We start from the raw sequence: 21,864 nt of genomic DNA on the forward strand, positions 1-21,864 counted from the left end.
ACAGCTGACTTCACAATCGAGAAGGCAAAGACTGAGCATGGGAGAGTTTTTGTCCTAAAGTGCCTCCTTTGTCTCAGATTTTCCTTCAGTCAAACAGAAGAGGCAACAGAAAGACTGGAGAGTGTGCTTTGTCATCAGAAAGGGCATGCAACCCAGAGAGCTCTCATCAGCCACTAATTGAATTTCATTAAAAAAAAAAAGTCCTAAGATAGTTAAAATCTAAAGCTATTTTCAAAAGAAGCAAACACCACCCTTGTTGTTCTCACTGACAACTCAGTTTTACCTTGTCAAAGTGCCTAGCAGTTGCCTGGCAGTGGTGATTTTAAGCAGTGACTTTGCCTGGACCTCAGTATAAATGAGGGTTATTGTGGTAGTGAGTGTGGAGGGTGAGTGCCTCTGGGGAAATTCACAATCAGAACATCTTCTCCCCAAAGGAAACCTTGCATCCTCATGATATGGGGGATGGTCCTAGAGCCCAAAGTGCCCAGTCTGGATCCATGTTAGACACAGCTGACAGGTGGGAGGGAGCATCTCAAAGAATCCCTTGGAGGTCTCAGGCCTAATGAAGGCTTTCCTGGGGAGATAGGAAGCAGGTGGAGGAAACTGGTGGGAACAGTTAAGGAAGGTCTTAGCAGTGGGATGGAGCTGCGAGAATGTGGAATACATCCTTGACCATGTGTGCTGGGAGGATGTATCTGGGTGCTTGGGGCAGGCATTTGAGGACTGCATGCTGACCTAACTGTAAATCCAGAGGCAGGACTGCTTCATATATATGTGTTGAATGAATGAGTAACTTGAGGTCAACCTAAAAGGAGAAGAATTTCTACCTTTAATCTACCTTAGACAATCTAAGCAGTTTCTTCCCTGCGGAAACCAAGTTGGTTTGAAGTTGACCAAGACTTTCCAGAAGTCAAAACATTGAGAGAGAAGTACCTCTTTGTACTTGGGGGAAGAGGTGACTGTTTCTCTATTAGAATCCAGTGCATTGCCAATAGCTGAAGACCCAGGAAAGTGGGGAGTGTTTATGGGGGGGCTCCCCTGTTGTGATGCTGAGTATGTGTGTGCTGTCTTACTTGTATACCAGAGTGTTTAGCTCTAGTAGAATATTCTCTTTTTTGGTCTGAAAAGTGTTAGTCAGTCGTGTCTGAATCTTTGTGACCCCATGGACTGTAGCCCACCAGGCTCCTCTGTCCATGGAATTAGCCTGGCAAGAATACTGGAGTGAGCAGCCATTCCCTTCTCCAGGGGATCTTCCTGACCCAGGGTTCAAACCTGGGTCTCCTGCATTGCAGGCAGATTCTTTATCATCTGAGCCACCAGGGAAGCTCTTTGGTCTGATGTATACCAAAAACATCCCGAGGCTGACACTACTAACCGTTGCTTTACTTAAGAGCTCATTCTCCTCCCTGTGTGCTAACATTTGGGGCCCAGGGGCCCTCCCAGAGGCACACTGCCTAGTTTTCTGTAACTTGCCCAAGTACCACACTGATTTCCATCTTTTCCTTAGGATATAAAGAAATCTGCTCTCCACCCAAGTGCTGCCACTAGGAACTCTTAGCTTAGGTGGTGTGTGCTCCTACGGGCCATCAGTTTCCTCACCGAGTCTGCCCCTCCCTTCCTTGATTATTCTGTCCAGGATGTATCTCAGATCAAGCCAGCCTTTTCTAACTACTAAACTCCTAATCACAAGGGAAGAAGCACAGTGAAGAAAAAATTCTAAAATTTTAAAAGATATCTAAACTGATTTTTCCTCTGCCTCCTCTGAAACTATGGATGTCTGCTCTCAACCCATATTTGGTATAGTTGATTTATATCTAAAGGCAAACAGAGTTCCCATCTCACCCCAGTTCTTAGAGGGTCTATGATCTTGACTTTGCATTCTGCCATTAGCTATTAAATCTTAGTCCAGCCCAGATATTCTAACCGGACCTGCAGTTTAGTACTCTTCCTTAATATTTGACCCCAGTTTCTGCGACTATCAGAAAGAAGTTGAAATATTCTGACTCTGTTAAACCCTCACTGCTCAGAGTCACACGGCAGGACAGCATAGAAGGGAATGTTGAGGATTGTAGAGCTCTGCTGTACACCATTGTGCCTGTAGCCAACAGTACAGCTTTGAGCACTGTGCACTTAAAAATGTGTTGAGGACAAATTTCACAGTAACTATTCTCACCACACACACACAGAAAAGGTTGTGGGGGGTACCAGGAAGTGAGTGTGAGTAAGGCCTAAGGGCTGCTGCTCATGTTCTTTTCTGGGGTCTGGGTACTGATCACACAGATGTGTTCAGTTTGAGAAAATTCACTGAGATGATAGATGTACTGTCTCTATGTATAGCATTTAAACGTTTTAAAATAAAATGAATGATTTCTCTCTCTAAAGAAAAGGGACTGTTGCATCTACACTCAATAGATCAACTAATCACACGAAATAATAATGACAATAGTAAAAAAATCACAAGAATAATAGCCATTAACTGGATATCAAGTGCTTCACATGCATTATCTTTTACCAAAATGGCAACTCTGTTAACTTCAGTACCTCAGTATTTCTGATGAGGAACTTAAACAGACCTTGTATCTTCCATTTCCAAGGTAACATAGCTACTCAGTGGAAGAACTTGGATTCACGTTCAGACTGCTGAGTTCAAAACCCAGCCTATAAACCACCATGCGGTCCTCCAGGGAAGTCTTAGTCTTACTAGTTCCCTCACCCCCTGCCCCACCACTCCATTGCCACCACTACCAACTGAAACAGTGTCTGGGTTACAGATGTTGACATATCTTGGTAGGAAAAACCAAAAAGCTAAAAATTGTGAGGAAAAATGCTGTGACACTGTAACAGTCACAATCATTTTGGCTATTACCAAAGCCAGAGCTCTGGCAGGCCCATTGTTGAAGCAATGCCATAGAGTAGGAGAAAATTGATGAAACTAAGAAGGCACTCTACAAATTCAGTAACTAAACCAAAAAGGCAAGAGACAGAGTAAATCCTTCTGACTGCTTCAGTATCAAACACGTTGGTCAGGACACATTAGTCCCAGGAAGGGGAAAGAGTGATGTGCAGACGACTGCCAAAGAATGTGGGAGACGTGAGATGCAGGGAATCAAGAGCTGTGGGGAAGACAGGGTCTGCAGAGGAAGAGGGAACTTTCAGTGGGACTGTCACCCACCCCATCAACAGCTGTCCAGAGGCAGAAATGACCGGTACCTGTCGGGAAAGAGATCAAGTGGAGAACATCTCTGGACAAGTGGCAGAAGTTGGGGTAGACAAGTGAATGGGATGATCACAGGGGCTGTGAAGCTAGGATGGAGCTGGTAGAATTTGAAGGGACACACACAGTAGAGTTGATTGTATCTAAAATAATAGATTTATGATGATGCCGGAGCGTGGAAGAGTAGATATGAGGAGACACCCACAGAAACTCAGAGGTGGGTGGTGCAGGCCTGGATTAGTGAGGAGACAACAAAGAGGTTTCTATAGCCTGACGGGGCCAGGTTTCAGATTAGGTATAAGGGATGCAGGAAAGGGCCACAAAATGACTACAGTTTTGTCCGAGGAAGTTTTGGAATCTGGATGGACAGGTCGAGAAATCTGGATCTGGTAGAGAAAGGAGCAGAAAAGGAGGGGGAGGGAGACTGGTGTACCATGTGATGGAAAGGCACACTGGCCTGAGAGCCAAGAAGACTGGGCCCTGACACTGATTTTGTGATCACGTCATGTAACTTGCCCTGGTCTGTGCTTTCTTATATCCAAAATTAGGAATTTAATCCAGCAAACATTTATTGAGCATCTACTGTGTGCAGACACTATGCAACCATCTGTCTCATATTTCCCACATGTGTCCTACCTAAGCAGGGTAGGATCCAGTCTTCTAGTCAAGCAACCCAAGTGTGGCTCTTGCCTTTAGTAAGTCCTAGCTTTTGCTTCCCTCTAGTGGCCACAGTGCGCCATTAGCACTGTTCTTTTTCTCCTGTTACTGGAGCCCTGATCTAAATTGAAAGTCAGGAACAGAGAACACGTTAATGTTTCACGGACCAAAGCACATCTTTAAAAAACGAAAGAAAGAAAAGTTTTTGTTCTCCCTGGTGGCTCAGACAGTGAAGAATCTGCCTGCAATGTAGGAGACCTGGGTTCAATCCCTGTGCTGGGAAGATCCCCTGGAGAAGGGAATGGCTACCCACTCCAGTTCTTGCCTGGAGAATCCCAAGGACAGAGGAACCTGGCGGGCTACGGTCTATGGAATCACAAAGAGTCAGACGCAACTGAGCGACTAACATTTTTTTTGCTCCTCTGTTCCTGGAGCACTGACCTGAATTGAAAGTCAGGAGCAGAGAACACATTAACTCCTAATGGACCAAGGCACATCTTTTTTTTAAAAAAAAGATCTTGTTGATAAAATTACAAAAAACGCAAGTTAAAAAGTGAAGATGAAACTAAATCACAGATCACGGACAGGTAGTAAGCAGTGTCCAGCAGGGGCATCCTGATAGTTGGTAACCAGGCTGGGAGGCAGTGGTGAGGAAGACACAATGTCAGGAACCAGACATGAGACGTGGTTGGCAGTCAGTCCCAGAGCAAAACCAGCCAACAGCAGCAGATAGAAGCAGAAAGTCCCGTTAGGACTCACCCAGTAGTGGGTGAGCCTGGGAAATAGGGAATATGGGGTCACAGACCAAGACCCAAACTCACACTGAAAAGGGTAGGACCAGGGATAAGAGGAAATTCTAACAGTGATTCATTGATGGCAAAGACCACAACTTTTAGGGAAGCTGTGATGAGACTCTGGGAACCTTTCTGTTGCTGCTGCACTCTCTCTTCACTTGGCATTTGTTCCAGATCATTCATCTGCAGAGGGGGCATCTGCACAACTGGAGGTGGCCCAGTGGTGACGGAGCTGAGTGGGCCAGCATCAGAGAGAGGCAGGTGCTCTAGGGTCCCCCTGGCTTGTGGGTAAGCAGGAGTGAGGTTGTTATCCACTGTCCCGGCCCAGGGAGGGGCCGAAGCTAGTAACAGACACAATCGTGGCAGTACCCATGGGGCAGTAGTAAGGGACATTGTTCCTCATCCCTGGACCAGTACCTTGCATTTCCCCTGTCAAACCTGGGTGCTCATATGATGTGTGGACAGCTAGTAAGCCCGTGAGGGCAGGTCATCACAACCATCTGCCTCACTGCTCTGTGCCCCGTGCCCAGCTCAGTGGCTGGCTGCGGAGCAAGTGAATGAGTGTGGATGAGATAACTGCAATTCTAAGACTTGGAGTCCTGCCTTTGTGATTTGCTGTCTGTGACCCTAAGCCTGTCATTCCCTGCTCGTTGAGCCTTAGTTTCCTCATCTGTAAAATCAGGGATCCGTGAGAGTCAGATAATGTCTGTGCAAGAGTTTTGTACTCTATAAAGGGCCATTCAGATGCAAATTATCATCTTTTTCAGCCCAAAAATGAGAAATTAACAGGATGCCTCCTGGCATCTCTTTTGGCCTGTGTCACTATGGGTGTTTGCTTTCTGAGACAAAGCACTGAGAATGTACTTCTTCTGAATGTGAATGTGTAATTCACCCCCCACCCGCCAGCTTGCCAGCAGCTGGCCAGCTGTCTCTTACATTCTCAGCAAGGGCTGAGACAAGCCCCTCTATCATGGGGTCAACAGGTCACCCCTCATTTAATGAAGATAAAAAGAAAATTCTCTGAGTTAAAAGTCTCAGAGCTCCCAAGTAGAGAAAGGGCAGGTGCAGGCTTGAGAAGACCCTGCAATTCAGATTGGGGTTTGCAGTAGATTCTGCTTAATAGGCATCAACAGTTTGACTTAACAAGAGACTCTCGAACCACATGGAAGTATAGCGGTCACTCCCGGGAAGTTAGTATGTGCCTTGGTCTGTGCTGGAAGACTCCATCTAAAGAAATAGGTTCAGTCCTAATAGGGACCACCCTATTAGGAGGGACAGTAACATACTGAAGTTTATCCAGAAGCATATGAAGAAAATATTGCAGACTACATGTTCTAGAGCCATTAGAAGGAATGTTTAAAAAAAGGAAGAATTAAATCCTCTGTACTCCCCTGGAACGCAGACTGAGAACCATGAATGAAAATTAAAAACAAGGAAAATGTTCTTAAAACCGCAGCTCTTCACCAGCAGGGAACAGTATCATAAAGCAGACAGCCAGGTATCTTTAAAAGAATCCAGCCTTGAGTAGGAGGCCAGAGAGAAACCCACGAAGGCACTTGGCTCCTGTGATCTGTCATCCTAGCTGCCTCTCCCAGCTCTGCAACCTCTGCAGCGTGGATCTGAAAGCCCTCCTCCCACACTGACATCACTCCATATATCAAGGCATTTGGTGGGAAAGTGGACTGAGAGCCTTGTGTTATTCTTTTAGAGCAATGACATCATTAATCTAGCAAAGTTTGGTGAAAGTGTATTGAGCCTAAATTTGAAAACCCGAGTCTGGTCTTGGCCCAACTACCAACTAGGTTGAGATCCTCAGCTTTTCCCTGTGTGAGTTAAAAGGGTTGGATAGGACTTCCCTTGTGGTCCAGTGGTTAGGAATCCACCTGCCAGTGCAGGGGACATAGGTTTGATCCCTGGTCCAGGAAGATCCCACATGTCACGGGGCAGCTAGACCTGTGTGCAGCAACTACCGAAGCCTGCACACCCTACAGCCTGTGCTCTGCAGCAAGAAAAAAACACTGCAATGAGAAGCCTGCACGCCACAACTAGAGGGACCAGCCCCTGCTCACCACAGCTAGAGAAAACCCATGCAGAACAGCCAGAGCCAGCACAGTCATGAATTAATTATCTTAAAAAAAAAAAAAAAAGGAGGCTGAGTAATATCTGACTTAACTCATTTGCTTGCTTACTAACGTATCCTTTCAAGCAACAAATGTTTATTTAGTATCTACTGTCTTCCAAACACTATTTTCCTTAGTTAAGTTCCTTTCTTTCTTGGAGAATTATTTTTCTCATCTGTAAAATGAGAGGATTGGATCAGATGAGCCCCCAGATTCCTTTAACCTCCAACAGGCCATAAATCCACCCAACAGTTCCAGCATCATCTCAGTCCACATTTCACTGTTTTAACTAAAAGTTTATCACATAAGATTCTGATGAATGCTTTGCTAAAATCAAAAACCATTTTGTGGGTTCAGGCAGTTCATTTTTTTTTTATAAAGGGAATGAAGGAATTAATTTTATTTTGTATGTATCAAAGGCATATCACATTAAGAGAAACAAAGAAAGTAAAGAGAAATTAAGGAAAATTGGAGAAACAAATGGTAATCATAATACTCACTGAATGCTTGTTGAGGCAAACTTTTTAGTCTTTAAAGTCTGAATATGTTTTTAGTGTACCCTCGTCTTAATGATGGTTTGGGCATAGAATTCTAGATTGGAAGTCATTCCCCCTCAGAATTTTAAAGAAATTGTTCCATTTTCTTTTATGTTCAATGTTGTTAAAATCTGCTATCGTTATCATTCTTGACTTTTGGAGTTTTACCTGACTTTTTCTCCTCTCTGAAAGCTTTTAGGGTGCCCTTTGACTGATATGTTCCAGTGCTGTGCTTTAGAGTAGGTCTTTTTTTTAAAAAAAAAAACAAAACAAAACTAATTACAGCAGGCACTTACAACACTGTATCAATTTGGCAATTCATGCCCTCAGTCCTGGGAATTTTTCTTTACAATTTATTCCTTTCTACTTTAGCTAAAAGTTGTTGGATTGATTCTTTAATTGTCTTATTTTCCTCTTATTTTCCTCTACTGGTGTTCTTATTCTACTTTTTGGAAAATTTGAATATATCTCCAATCCACATGGACTTCCCTGGTGGCTCAGCTGGTAAAGAATCCGCCTGCAATGCGGGAGACCAACCCATATATGAAATGTCTCTTTTCAACCATAATTTTGGTTTCTAAGAGCGCTTTCTCATCCTGTAAGTTTTCTTTCCGTAGCAGCCTGTTCTTTTTCCATGGATAAGATATCCTCTTATCTCTCTGAGGACATTATAGTGTTGCTGAAGTTTGTCCTGCCTGCGTTTTGTTCCCTCTGAGTTCCTGGTCCTCTGTGTTTGCCTAGTTTGGTCTCTGTCAGGGAGACTTTTCTGAAAAGTCTGGTAATTCTTAGCTGAATCTTGAGGCACCAAGAAACCTGACCACATATTCTGAGTAAAAGGAAGGCGCTTATTGACTGGAAGGATTCCCTGTTGGTGATCGGGCAGGGCACTGCGGCTTTCTGGGGAGGGGTTCCCAGCTGTCAGTTTCCCTACACCTTTTTGGTTTCCCCAATGAAAGAGCCTCAGATGTTTATTTGATTGCCAGTATTCTGGGAGCCAACAGGGACAAGGATGTGGTCATCTCCTTACTCTGTGTGTAAATATTCAGTGAATTTCAATTTTTCAGGAAAGTGTGCACTGGGTAGAGGGGGAACTAGGGACCTGTTTCCTTTACAGACTTTCAGCCCATCTTACCCCTTCAGCCCCACCTGAACTCCTGCCCTCCTTGTTGCCTGGTACTTCCAGTTCCTGAGGCTTTCTGAGGATCAAGCAGGGCTAATTGGAGGGAACTGGCGTGCTGACTTGGGAAATCCTTAAAGGTGTCTACATAACATTCCCTAGACAGCAAGGGCCAGTTCTTCTAGTTGTCTGGGTTTAGGACAAGACTCCATTAAGATGTTTAAAAAGAAAAAAAAAAGTATTCATTTACACATTAATTCATGGCATAATCATTATATAATCATTTACATGCCTATATATTGATACATCTGGCACAATCTATTCCCAGATAAATGCACCATCAAATTGATTTCTCTTTTCCATTTTTCTCTATTCCTAACTTTCCCTTCAAATTTAAATAATAATAAATTAATACCTCTGGCATTCATTTTTAACACTTAGAGAGCTAATTCTTTTCAAGGCACTAAGTGCTTTAAAAATATTTAAAAGTATTAGCTTACTTACAAGTGTTATCTCAGTTAATCTTATAACAACCTACAAAGTAGGTACTGTGACATATCCCCATTCTACAGATGAGCAAACTGAGACCAAGATGTTAAATATCTTGTCCCTGGTCACACAACTGATAAAGGGCTCCAGAGTCCCTGCCTCACCACTAGGCTGTGCGGCCTGGGGAGAATCTGATTAGAGCACACAGAAGCTGAGGCTCTGAAATAACAATAGAAGGGAGGGGTATAGTCCTACATTTCTGAATATTACCGGAAACCCCACAGGGAATATTCATGTTCTTTTTCTGTAACATGGGGAAGCTCACAGAGGTAATCTAGTTCACACTGTTTGTACAAGAAGGAGGTTCCATTAATCTCCAAATAGTAACCAAGCAAAAATGACCTGCATGAAGGCAGCATTTTCTGGTGAATACGCGCAAGAGCCAGGGGTGGTTATGAAGTCTTCCCTGGTGTATAACAGTGTGTGCTGTCACCGAGGAGCAGGGGGAAGTGAGGTGCTCCTTCTGCCCTCTGGGAAGCATCACAGAGGGTGGAGGGTGAAGTCCACCCAGAGACTGGGCAAGAGGGGAACAGGCTCCACTAAGAAAGCCTGGACCCGAAAAGGAGAGAGACTGGGAAAGGAAGCCAAAGAATCAGCTGATGACTCAGGGACAATGGGAGGAGACACAAGTGGTAATTAGCATCTAAGGGGTTTAGCAGGCCTCACCAAAGACTCACGCCCAGGCCAGATGGGGACACACTGCTAAGTAGGGGGGTCACTGTGAAGTGAGAAAGATGGGAGATTATAGAAACAGGGGCGCAAGGTCAGAGGAGACTCCACCACCCCCAGCTTCATGCTGAGACTGTGCTATCAGGTCAAGACTCATGACATTTTTTTCTAGCAGGAATAAGTCTGGTCTTAGAATCTGGAGTAGGATTGAACTGATAGTTTGAAAGTTAAGCAACCATTTCAGATAGTTTAAAAATATGCAATAAAACTTCAATGCAGCCTCAAAGTTTTGGACAGGACATGACAGCCCTTCCTGGTGCCCATCAAATCACCTGTGACCTCTGTGGTGTGAGAGACAGGTCTAAGGACACCCATCAAATAGGAATGTTATTCATAGAGGGAATAAGCAACAGGCTGGTAGAAGAGACTCAAACGTACATCATGAAAAGAACAAGCTACTGTTGGGGGAGTAATGGTCATCTTAGGGAAATCAGGGACTCCGCTAATAGAGAAAAAAGTCAAGTTTTTACATTTTGATCAGTAAAAAGGGTCTAGAACACAAGGCCTGCTTTACCCTTGGGAACTAGTTAAAGAAAGAACCTGATCATAGCTTTACTTTTTTTGAGGATAAGCATAGCTCAGCTCAGTGGAGAGTAGTACATCTGAAGTGCTGGGAATGTCCGTGAGCTGCCTGATGGCAGATCTCCATGGGGCAACTTCAGAGTGAAGCTGCATGTATAAGAGGGTGAGGCCCAGGTTAGTGTTCATGGACAGGCAGTGGGAGAGAGCAGGTAATTAAAGGAGGCAAAGAGGGCCCGGGAGGCTGAAGAAATTATGAAAGTAATCCAAGTCTAGAGCCATGAAATGGGAGGATGGGCCAAGGGGAGGGATAGATGCATCAGAGAAGTAAGAATGAGAGCTGCTTAGGTGGAAGGCTTGCATACTCAGGAAGGAGAGGTTGTTCAAGGAACTGATCATTAAAAGCAAAGTCGTCTTTAAAATACGTCAGTTCTGGGAGATGCAGATACTGAGGAAGAGAGAGAGTGTGTCCAGACAGCTGCCTTCTCTGTGAATGGCCCTCCTTGAAGAGGAGTCAAGAGGCCAAAAGACAAGCCCAGAGTGGAGGCAAGGAGGGTAATTGGCAGTGGTTTTCCAGCTCTGTGCATGTCTCCATGGCTAGTCAGTCAAGCAGGGAACAGCTGAAAGATTGGCTGTATGTGGCAGCTTTGTGTTGGGAAAACACAAAGGGGTCATCTCTGACAAGGGAGTGTTGGAAATGAAGCCAGATGGGAAAAATAATCTGCAAGCCTAAAAGGAAAGTTAGAAAACAAACATGCTGAGAAATATAAAATAAAAATCTAAAGATTTGCAAAGGAAGACCTTAAAAAGTTCTTAATTGCCTGTGAAGAAACTAAGTGAAAACAGGAATTGTTCTTTGTAGCATTTTCTGTAACAAGCTGTTAAACAAAGCTATTTACGTTCCTGGGACTGGAGATGTAGCTAAGGCAGAGAGGTGAGAACTTCCCAAATGTGCCACTCGCTGCAAAGGCAATAAGAAACCATGAGGATGGGGACACGCCACTGGTCTTTGGGAACACGCCACTGGTCCTTGGGAAATGGGAGGTGGAGGAAGAGAAAATAATGGTCATGGGACTCTGTGAGTCAGGAGACACCAGAACTGGTCAGAAAGAAATTTATATACACATGAACTTTTCTATGGAACTGATAATTTAGTATTTGTGAGGGATTTGGGCTTATTGGTTAATAAGCCCTCTGTGTAGGGGCTTCCCGAGTGGCTCAGAGGTAAAGAATGTGCCTGCAGTGTAAGAGACGGAGGAGTCAAGGGTTCGATCCCTAGGTTGGGAAGATCCCCTGGAGGAAGGCATGGCCACCCACTCCAGTATCCTTGCCTGGGAAATCCCACGGACAGAGGAGCCTGGAGGGCTAAAGTTCATAAGATTGCAAAGAGTCAGACATGATTGAAGTGATGGAGCACACACACACACTCTGTGTAATTAATGTTCAGATGGTGGTGAGAAGCATTGTCAGAAAGCATAAGGCACAAAGCCTGAATGAATTACGTTAAGAATTGCAAGGAAGCACCTTAAATGTGCAAAGGTTCCTCAGAGATCTCTTGGGCCCTCTGCCCTTGACCCTCCCCATATCAACAGGGGCTCTTAGAACTTTTCAGTACTAATTCCACTGTGGGTTTTCTGAAGCACTGTTTCTCAATTATGAACCCCAAATCTGTGCACCCTAAAATTTCCCCGTGGCTCTGGGAGGAGGACAAGGGATTGTTTGGGGCGCAGCCATGCCTAACCACTGCCTCATCCATTTCTCCTAATTCCCTCCATTGCCACTCTTTGGAATTCCCTTATTGCCATGGGGATGGGGACCCTGTGTAGTAATCTCTTTGACTAAGCCATTGAGGTGAGAGGAGCCAGGTTATCAACCCTATATTTGACTCAAGTGGGTTTGGCTGGATCTAGAGCATGAGTGTCACAGAAATGCCTCTCCTTCATCTTCCCTGCCCTCATTTCTGGACTGTCAGCCTGAAGGGGCAAACAGCACCACCTCGTGGTGTTTCCAGGCTTCTCTACTGGATCTGGGTTTTGAACTGTAGAAGCGCACAGCGTGGCTCCATGCTCTCACCCAGCCCTGGTCCTCTACCTGCTGCTGGGTGGGTCTGGCTGTAACTCGCCCTCGGGGGCAATGGGCCTTGTGTCTGATGCCCTACTGAGCTGTTTGCAGCCAGAGCTTCAGGCCCCCTCTGCGTTCCCTCAGCAGTCTGCAGAGGCCACACTCAGCCCTGAAAAGGTTGCAGGTTACATCAGGCCCTGTGCACCCTTGGCCCCAGGAAAGAACCTGAGTTCCTGAGGGTGGCACAGAGGAGAACGCCACAGAGGCATAGAAACTCAGTGACAGAACTTCTTAGAGTTAAGGAAATGTCGTGGTCACCTAGCCCAGAGTAGAAAGTGTAATCGACCTAGTGGGATGCCACCAGCAACTGACAGGGAAAAAATTAAATAGAATATCAAAGTAAAATTTGTGTGTCAGTGATGCAGTTATTCATATGTAGTATAAACTGGTCAAGAATTTCAATCCAAAAAGCTTCAGAGACCCGGTGTAGCGCAGGCACACTGAGAGACCCAGGAGCTCAGGCCACGGGCATCTTCTCCCTATGTGCCTCCCACCCTCTGCAACCACAGACATGCCTGAAAATGTGTGACTTGCCCTGTGGGATGTGGTTTAAGGAGCAAGGGGTTTGTAGTCGAGGTCTGGGTTCAAGCCCAGCTGGGTGACTATGGGAAACCACCTAGCAGTGTTTCTCAAATAGTAGACCAGGGAATCCCCTTTCCAGAATCCTGAGTTTCAGGAGGAGGCCTGGAGGTTCCTTGTTAAAAATATGCATTTCTGGGTCCTAATCCAGGAGCAAGGGAGGGAACAGCTAGGGCATCTACATTTTCAATAACCTCCCTAGGTGATTTCCATGCACACTCACTGTTCCAACCACTGATCTCGACATTTCTGAGCTTAAATTTCTTGATGTAAGAAATGACAATGGAGTGGATAATATATGTGAAGGTACTTTACACACTGTAAGAGCACTCTTCAGACTTGAGGTATTTCCATTCCACAACATCCTTCTCTAAATGACACTTTGGAGAAGATAACACCAGCTGAGTGGGTGGTGGGGTCTGTGGAGTCAAATGGAAAAAATGAACCAAAACCATGTTTCTTTCTTCTTGTCTCTTTCCACCTCCCACCTTTTGTCCTACACTTTCTCTTCTTGACCTAACCCTGACGGCAGAACCACGCCCATCCATGGAAATGTGTTTAGAGTGGACTCCATGCTTTGTGATTGGTAATGATGCATATTGCAGCTATGAGTCTCATATGTCATGTTAACCTTTTCGAGCCCACTGTAACATTCAAGTTCCTTTAATAGAAAATTCTCACAGTCCAAGCTTTTGACCCTGGGGCACTGCTGACTCCCTATTCACTGTGCTTACCTATGCCGTGCTTACCATTCAGCAGAAGCCTCTCTGGATGTGTGTAAAATTCATAGCTACTGCTGCTGGCATTGGCAGTGCAGGCCCTGGAGGCTTAAATCAAAGATGTGCAGACTGAAGGCGAGGTCCCTGGAGATAACAGGGAGTTTCCCCCTGAATCTCAGAGAACAGGCTGCTGAGCTGGGCCCCTGGGTCTCCTGTTCCTTCCCTTCATCCCTTTCTTACCCTACCCCTAAGTGCAGCAGCTCTTCTAAGAGGCAGGCTGTGTGCTGAGTTCCAGAAGACAAATGAATAATGAATGGTTTCTCTCGGTGAGAGTGATAAGTCTCAGTATTCAACTAGCAGAGGGTGTTCCTGTCGCGGGGTCTCTCTCCCCAGTTTTACTGATTCTGCCCCAAGAATGGTGGCAGGCCTAAAAAGAAGAAGGCTGGAGCACTAGGCTGGTTCCTAAGGGAGATGTGCCCATTCTTCTTCTCTGCCCATCTTCCCCCTGCTCCCCAGTGGCTGAGCAAGCAGAAGATGATTCTGTTCCAGGCGAACAGTCTTCTGTGTCTGCCATGGAGTTGAGGGTCTGTTCTCTTTTATATCTCTAGTGCCTACATTTTATGCTAATGGCTGCAGCATGGGGTGGGGATGAGGAAGGTGGCAGGAATGAGAAGGAAGGGAGGTCGTCTCCCTTATTCCCAACATCAGTTAGAATCAAGTGAGAGTGAGTGAGTTTAAAATGACGCCAGAAGAGTGGGAGGGCCAGGAGTGTAGCCAGGCGTTGGGCAGAGGAGCCCTTGGAAGAAGAAAAGGGGCACCCTAGGGCCAGGGTTGGAGGGCACCATTGGCTGGAAGCTTGTAAAGGAATGATGAAAAGAACTAACTCCCATGCTACAGGAAGGGATTAGGAGCAAAGCCTGGTTCTGGGTAGGCTCCAGACTGTCACTACAGCTAGAGTGAATGACAGTAATTGAATAACACTGTGTTAATTTCTTATTTTTTGTTTTCTTTTTCCTTATTTCCTTTCCTTTTCCCGACTCCCTTTCCCATCTTCTACCTTTTCTCCACCCTGAATCTCATCTTTTCTATTTCCCTTCCCCCTCTCCTCTGCTCTCATGCATACTTTTTCCCCTTCCCCACCCATCCACCTACCCATCTCCTTTCCCCATGCCCTCGTGTTTTACTCCACCCCCACCTCACCCCCAAAAGCTCTCTGGCGGCTGTGAGTTGACCGTGGTGCTCCAGGACTTCAACGCAGGCCACAGCAGCGAGCTGAGCATCCAGGTGGGACAGACGGTGGAGCTGCTAGAGCGGCCGAGCGAGCGGCCGGGCTGGTGTCTGGTCCGAACCACAGAGCGGAGCCCCCCCCAGGAGGGCCTGGTCCCCAGCAGCACCCTGTGCATCTCCCACTCCCGAAGCAGCGTGGAGATGGACTGCTTCTTCCCCCTGGTGAAAGGTAAGGAGAAAGGAGGGGGAGGGATGAGGACCAGAGGCCGTTGGAGATGTGGCCCACTTGTTAGAAGAGCATCATGGCACTCGCTTGTCTCAGGAACCTGTTTTGACCTGTGGGATTTCTCTGGGAGAAATCTCACTTGTGAAGGGAGTGCACTGGGAGCTTAAAAAGAAAGAGCTATGGAACAACCATGTAACTTTGGGAAAGAATCACTTAATCTTTCTGAATCATTTTCCTCTTAAAAATGAAGGCTGACTTAGATGACCCTTAAGATCCATGGTAGCTCAGTCGGTAAACAATGCGCCTGCAATGCAGGAGACCCACATTCGATCTCTGGGTTGGGAAAATCCCCCGGAGAAGGAAATGACAACCAGTATTCTTGCCTGGAGAATCCCATGGACCCAGGAGCCTGGCAGGCTACAGTCCATGGAGTCGCAAGAGTCAGACACATCTTTTAGCGACTAAGCCACCAAGATCTCTTCTAACTCTCCCATTGTATCACCGGACATCCAAAAAAGTTATCTTCCACCCACAGCCCAGTACCTAGATTCCCTTCTCCACTAACCCCTCCCACTCCACAGCTGCTGTCAGCTCCCTGGGCTCCTCCCCCTCCCCAGGCGCTCATGGTTCACAGAAGCCTGAGCAAACCTGGGGGTAACACACAGCCCAAGCCAGCTGAGTTTGACCTTCCCCTCAGCCCTGCCGGGGTCTGAGACACTCATTTATGTGCCTCTGAAGTACAAATTGCTGGAGCCTTGGCTTCTGTTTTGTATAAGCTCTGTGTTCTTCCCACTTGATTGTTTATTCACTGTCTCACACCAGGGAGACTGAGCCCCTGGAAACAGTGATTCTCCAGGCGAGGGGTGTCGCTGAACTGGCAGCATCTTCATCTCCTGAGAACTTTTAGGAATGCAAATTCTCAGACCCCACTGCAGACCTTCCGGGCCATTTATGCTGGCGCGGGGCCGCCGTCTGCATGTTAGTAAGTCCCTGGGGACACCAACGCACACTCAAGTACCAGCACCTCTGACTTCAGAAGTCAAGGCCGTCAGGGCCTGGAAGTCACTCGTTTTACATTGAGGACACTGAGGCCCAGAAAACTCTTGAGCTTCTTTTTGTCACTGGTTAGACATCCACCTCAGGGTTTCCCTGCAACCCTGTGCTAGGTATTTATGGAATGGGAAGAGGGAAGGACCTGATTCTGTCGGGAGGCAGGGGTAAGGGTCGCCAAGGAGAACTGTTGATCCTACTGACTAATGAAATAGTGGTGTTTTCATTTCTGGAATTCCCTCGGGTCCACCTCTAAAACCTGACTTCCTCCTCTCGTCCACAAGGTGGCGATAGCAGGCTGCATTATTGGTGCTGCCTGGTTCTTCTAAGGGCCTGGAGCGGGTAGGGGTGGTTTCCATCTGGAGAATGGCTGCTAAAAGCTAATTCACCTCACTCCACACGCGCGCGCGCGCGCACACACACACACACACACACACACACGCACACACACCCCTGTGCTCCCCTCCCCCAGTGCAGCCATCACCCGCGTTTCCCTCTTTGCTCTGTATCAGGAAGTTGTGTGGATCTGTAATTGCAGGTGTAGCTCCTGGGTCCTCTGAAGTGGTCACTAGAGAATCTGGTGGTTTTGGGGAAGGGACAAGCAGGGGATCTCAGGTTCTACTTGAAATCTCACCATGGGGGAACCTGGGACACAAAGCGGTTAGAATTGTGCAGGTGAAATGAAGTAATATGTGCAAAACACTTAGAACAGTGCCTGGCACTCAGTACATGTTAGCTGTCAGGATAAGTTATAGTTATTATATCACTTCCACAGATTATTCAGCAAAATGACTGAAAACTCCCATCTCCAGAGACAAAGCCAGGACAGCCATTCATTTGCAGGGAAACTTAACTGGTCACTCATCTCCCAGTGTGGGGTGGTCCGTCAGAAAAGACTTGACTTCCAGGGAGGACCTGGGCTTCTTGCCCTAGGCCTGGCTTCCCTGGTTCCTGGCTGGTTGCATCCCCTCCCTGCCCTGGCCCAACGGGGGAGGTGGAGGTGTCCAGAGAGGGCATACAGTTGGTGGAGAGTTAATTGAAAAATGGGAGCTGAGGATGGGGGATGCAAAATAGAGGCAAGAAAGCCAGGAGACTGTCACAGAACTTTCCAGCTAACTCTGCTGCCATCATGACTTCTTATGAGCACCACCCGTAGTCCTGTCACCATTTCCTTGGCTCTTCCTGTTGGCAGCCTGCTTGCTCTCTCCCAGCATAAGCCAGTTAGGCGGGATTTCGCATGGCAGCCTGTGAGCTCTCACTGGCTTCTCACCTCGAGGATTCAGGATCCACCCCCCTCCTCCAGGTGCCTGAGTCCCAGCAGTCAGGTTTAAGTCTCTTCTCAGAGCATCCTCACGGCCCTAACGAGGCCTCAGCTGCAAGTATGTACATTCAAGCACACGCCTCATCTTGGAAAAGCCCCTCTGTCTCTCTCTAGGACCTGTCTGGAGTCTCAGCCTCTTAGCAGAAATTCAATAAGCTATTCCTTTTCCTATCCAGCAGGCTGCCTGTGGGCCACCTGGCCTTCTCTCCTCTCCAAGTGACTTGTTTCCAGTGGGCATCCACCTCCTGAGTTATGCCCAATGGAACTGAGGCTGAAATGATCTTCTGGGGGTTGTGGAATAGGCTAGGGCATCCTCCAGTGTCACCAGAGGTCAGAATTCATTTCTTTGTCAATGCCGGAAGGCAACTGGTCGTCTTAACCTTTGAGAGAGCATCAGGCTAGTGCTCCTACAAATCTTAAGGGGTAGGAAATCGTGTGTGTGCTGAGTGCTGCGTGGGTACTCAAGCACGACTGCCATCCCCAGAAATGGACACAAAAGAGCCCTGGATGCCAGCGCTGAGGAGGGAGCTTGGAGAACTACTAGAGCAGGGCTCTCAACTCCAGCTGCCTGGGGTCACCTGGACGCTTTATCAAACGACAAGATCCAGGCCCCACCTAGAACAAGAGGTGTCGGAATTCCCGGAGTAGACCTAAGCGTCAGTGTTTTTCAAGCCCTCCTCAGGTGAATCCAAGGGACAGAAAGGTTGAGAATCACTGCACTGGCCAGCCTCCTCTCTTGTAGGGGCTCTCTTGGGCTCAGGAAAGCAGGGTGACCTCTCAAAGCCACGGAGGGAGTTGGTGGCAGAGCTGGAAGAGACCAGGGCTCCTACCTCCTCGCTGAACCTCTGTACCACACTCTGCCTGCTGGGCTTCCGAGAAGCTCCAGGGCCTTTCTCCAGTCTTTCCTTCCTGAGGCTACTTAGGAGTCAGTGGTTGCTTGTTTCCTCTTGATATCTTTGTGGCAGGACTGCTGGTGGGGCTGTGTGACAAAGCAGAGGGGCCTGCCTTTCCTGTTACAGCCCCCCTGACATCCTAGAGCTTCTCCCTGGAGTTGGGGCCTGTGGACCTAGTCGTTCCTCTTCCTAATCCCCTCTGACTTTCTCAGCAGTGACTGGCGAAGGCAGTACCTTCCAAGGGACAAAGACTTTGCGGTAGTGGTTTCAATTCTGGGGCATCTTAGAACCACCTGGAGGAGACTAAAAAGTACTGATGCTTCGTGCCCCAACCCAGACCAGTTAATTCAGAGCCACCAAGGACCTGGGCATTAGTATTTTTTAAGTTCCTTGGTAATTCTAATGGGTCCAGAGTGACTGCTTTAGGGGTTTGGTGCTGCCTGAGTGTCAGGCATGGGAAGGACTTAGAAGTCCATTGGTAGAGGTTAATATGCAGTTATGTAACAACTCAACAACAAAGAACCAATTCGATTTTAAAATGAACAAAAGACTTGTATAGACATTTCTCAAAAGAAGGTATACAAATGGTCATAAGTCCATAAAAAGACGAAGAAGGCATTGGCACCCCACTCCAGTACTCTTGCCTGGAAAATCCCATGGATGGAGGAGCCTGGTAGGCTGCAGTCCATGGGGTCGCTAAGGGTCCGACACGACTGAGCGACTTCACTTTCACTTTTCCCTTTCCTGCAATGGAGAGGGAAATGGCAACCCACTCCAGTGTTCTTGCCTGGAGAATCCCAGGGATGGGGGAGCCTGGCAGGCCACCGTCTATGGGGTTGCACAGAGTCGGACAAGACTGAAGCAACTTAGCAGCCATAAAAAGATGGGCAACATCACTGATTGTGAGGGAGTTGCATGTCAATACTGCAATGAGAAACCATTTCATAGTGGTTCATCAGGAAAGCTATTATTTTTTTCACAAACCATAGAAAACAACAGGTGTTTGTGAGGCTGTGGAAAAATTGGAAACCTTTACCCTGCTGGTGGGAAAGTTAAATGGTGAATTGCTATGAAAAACAGTATGGGAATGCTCAAAAAATTAAACATAGAATTACTATATGATCCAGAAGTTCCACTTCTGGATATATACCCCAGAGAGACTTGAAAGCAGGGACTCAAAGAGGTGTTTGTACAGTTAAGTTCATAGCAAAGATGGAAGCACCCCAAGTGTCCATTAGCAGATGTGTGGGTAAACAGAAGGTAGGATATACATACAATGAAATATTATTTAGACTTAAAAAAAGAAGGAAACTCTGACACATGCTACAGCGTGGATGAACTTTGAAGACATTGTGCCAGGTGAAATAAGCCAGACAAAAGAGGACAAATACTGTATGATTCCACGATGTGAGGTAACTACCACAGTCAGAGTCATAGACAGAAAGTGGAATGGTGGTTGCCAGGGACTGGGGAAAGAAGAGGAATTATGGCGTTAGTGTTTAACAGGTACAGGGTTTCACTTTTGCAAGATAAAAAAAAAAATTGGAGGTAGATGATGGTGATGGTTAAACAACATTGGAGATGTACTTACTGCCGCTGAACTCTACACTTAAAAGCAGTCTTTCAAAAAAGCACAGGGTCCAGAAGCACAGTCCAGGTTCTTCTCCACCCAGCTCTGTAGGATACCTGTGTTCCTTTTCTTTTCCTGTATGATTTTTGCCCTGGTTCCAACTGAGCACCCGAAGAAGCTCTAGGGAAATGCCTGTTTGCTTAGCCAAACTAAACAGGGCCTGGTGAGCCCTGGAGCTGCTCTCCTGGAGGAAAGAGGCCGTGCCTGTGGTGGCCCAGCTTGTTTACAGGGAGTCCTCTCTTATGGGGTCTCCTGATGAGTTCTCCTTTATCACCTCGCTGGCCTCAGGAACGGCTTACCCAGGCTGGGGAAGGTGTGACTGTACAGAGCAGCGGAGAACAGTGGGCTCTGGAGGGGTGTGCCACCACAGCTGAAGATGCCACACAAGTTGTGATCCTGCCGACCTGTATTAAGTGTGTCATCAGCTCATAAAAGTACCTGGCAATTATTGGGCCTCACTTAGCACCAGATTCTGTGTTCATGCTTCACTTTTTCCTCATTTGACAGACTGAAAACTGGGTCTTAGATCAGGTAACTTGCCCAAAGTCACATAGCTTGCTAGTGGTGGATCTAGATTTGAACGCAGGTCTATTTCCCAGGGTCTCACTCTTTCCCACCATGCTCCACCACCTCCCAAGGCTGCAGGTGCTGCAGAGAGCTATTTTACTTTGTTGTCCTTCTCTCTGACTCAGTGCCCTTGGATTTACCCAGTCTGGCTGGGTGAAGGTTGAGAGAGCACAGCCCTGTACACATGATGCCTCACACTCCCTCTCCCTCTGGTCTCCTGGGCTCCCTTCCCTATGGGCGGTAGTGGCAGACAGACTTGTCCTGGGCGTGCTTTGCCCACTAGAAAGAGCCTGGCTGGAGCAGAATGGCTCTGAGCAGCAGTCTGGCTAGTGGGCTAAATGGGGTCCAGCTCTGCTGGGGGCCGGATACCCGCCGGAGCTGGTCCAACTGGTCTAGCAGATTCACTGTGGGGTGGGAATTCCCTGCACTTTCTGCTTCAGAAGCGAAAATGCACCTTTACTATCTCCTCTGCTGTCAAATCCAGACACTTAGAGTCTCCTCCTGCCTACCGGCTGGAGAGTCCACTGCTGGTCTCTCTCAGGACTTAATAGTGACTGCCTTCCACTCTGAGGCTCTCTATGGGCTGGTCTTTTTTTTTTCTGTAAAGTTATTCATATTGTCACGTGTTCTAAAATAGCATTTGTATCACCTTTCATCCATATCTTCCTGATTTACCTCTATGATCCCATCCTGTTCTAAAAACATCTGCTTTTTTCTCTCCACATCAGGCAAGTACTGTAAGCAACCTAAAGAGATACCAGTCTAAGTGTCCTGTGTTTAATCCATCAAGCATAGCATATATTCGACCTTCATTTTGAGGTCCAATTTATTAGGTTGAACCACATGAAATAGCCATATTTGTAGTCAAAACTGGTTGAAAATCAGAAATTTTAAATGGTTCAATCTAATATGTTATAACCAGCCTATCTTTTTCATAGAAGCATACTTGCAAATCTTTGAGAAAACTGGGGAGGGCTTGGTACTCAGGGAGTCAGATGGATCAGGAAGAGGACAGAATATGAAATGAGTAGAAAGTCACTGAATCTTGGTTTCTGTGACTGTAGGGGAAGCAGATAAACATTCTTATCTCTCACAGTTGCTGGGAGCCTCAGAGGTTGCAAAGTTAAGTAGAAATGCTTTTAAGCTGTGAAGTTGTTCTCTTTGTTATGTGCATAGATTGCTTAGAATAAAACATAAGTGACCCTGCTATGCATGAGGTTTTAGAGTGACATGTAGAAGGACATGGAAGGCATGATAAGAGGTATGGAATAAGAGTCTTGAGGTGAAAGATCGGGG

At 46.7% G+C, this 21,864-nt stretch overlaps 1 protein-coding gene across 4 annotated transcripts in view; it reads left to right on the forward strand.

Moving 5' to 3' along the window:
• The window catches only part of KALRN (kalirin, RhoGEF kinase), a 626,732-nt gene that overhangs the window by 476,283 nt on the left and 128,585 nt on the right, over window positions 1-21,864 (forward strand). For all 4 annotated transcript variants that reach the window (XM_010834276.1, XM_010834277.1, XM_010834274.1 and 1 more), the window contains exon 34: window positions 14,864-15,110. In XM_010834276.1, coding sequence (XP_010832578.1) covers window positions 14,864-15,110 — 247 coding nt within the window. The remainder of the gene's footprint in view (window positions 1-14,863; window positions 15,111-21,864) is intronic.

This window comes from Bison bison, unplaced genomic scaffold, assembly GCF_000754665.1.
Source record: "Bison bison bison isolate TAMUID 2011002044 unplaced genomic scaffold, Bison_UMD1.0 scf7180017864032, whole genome shotgun sequence".
NCBI classification, from domain to species: domain Eukaryota; kingdom Metazoa; phylum Chordata; class Mammalia; order Artiodactyla; family Bovidae; genus Bison; species Bison bison.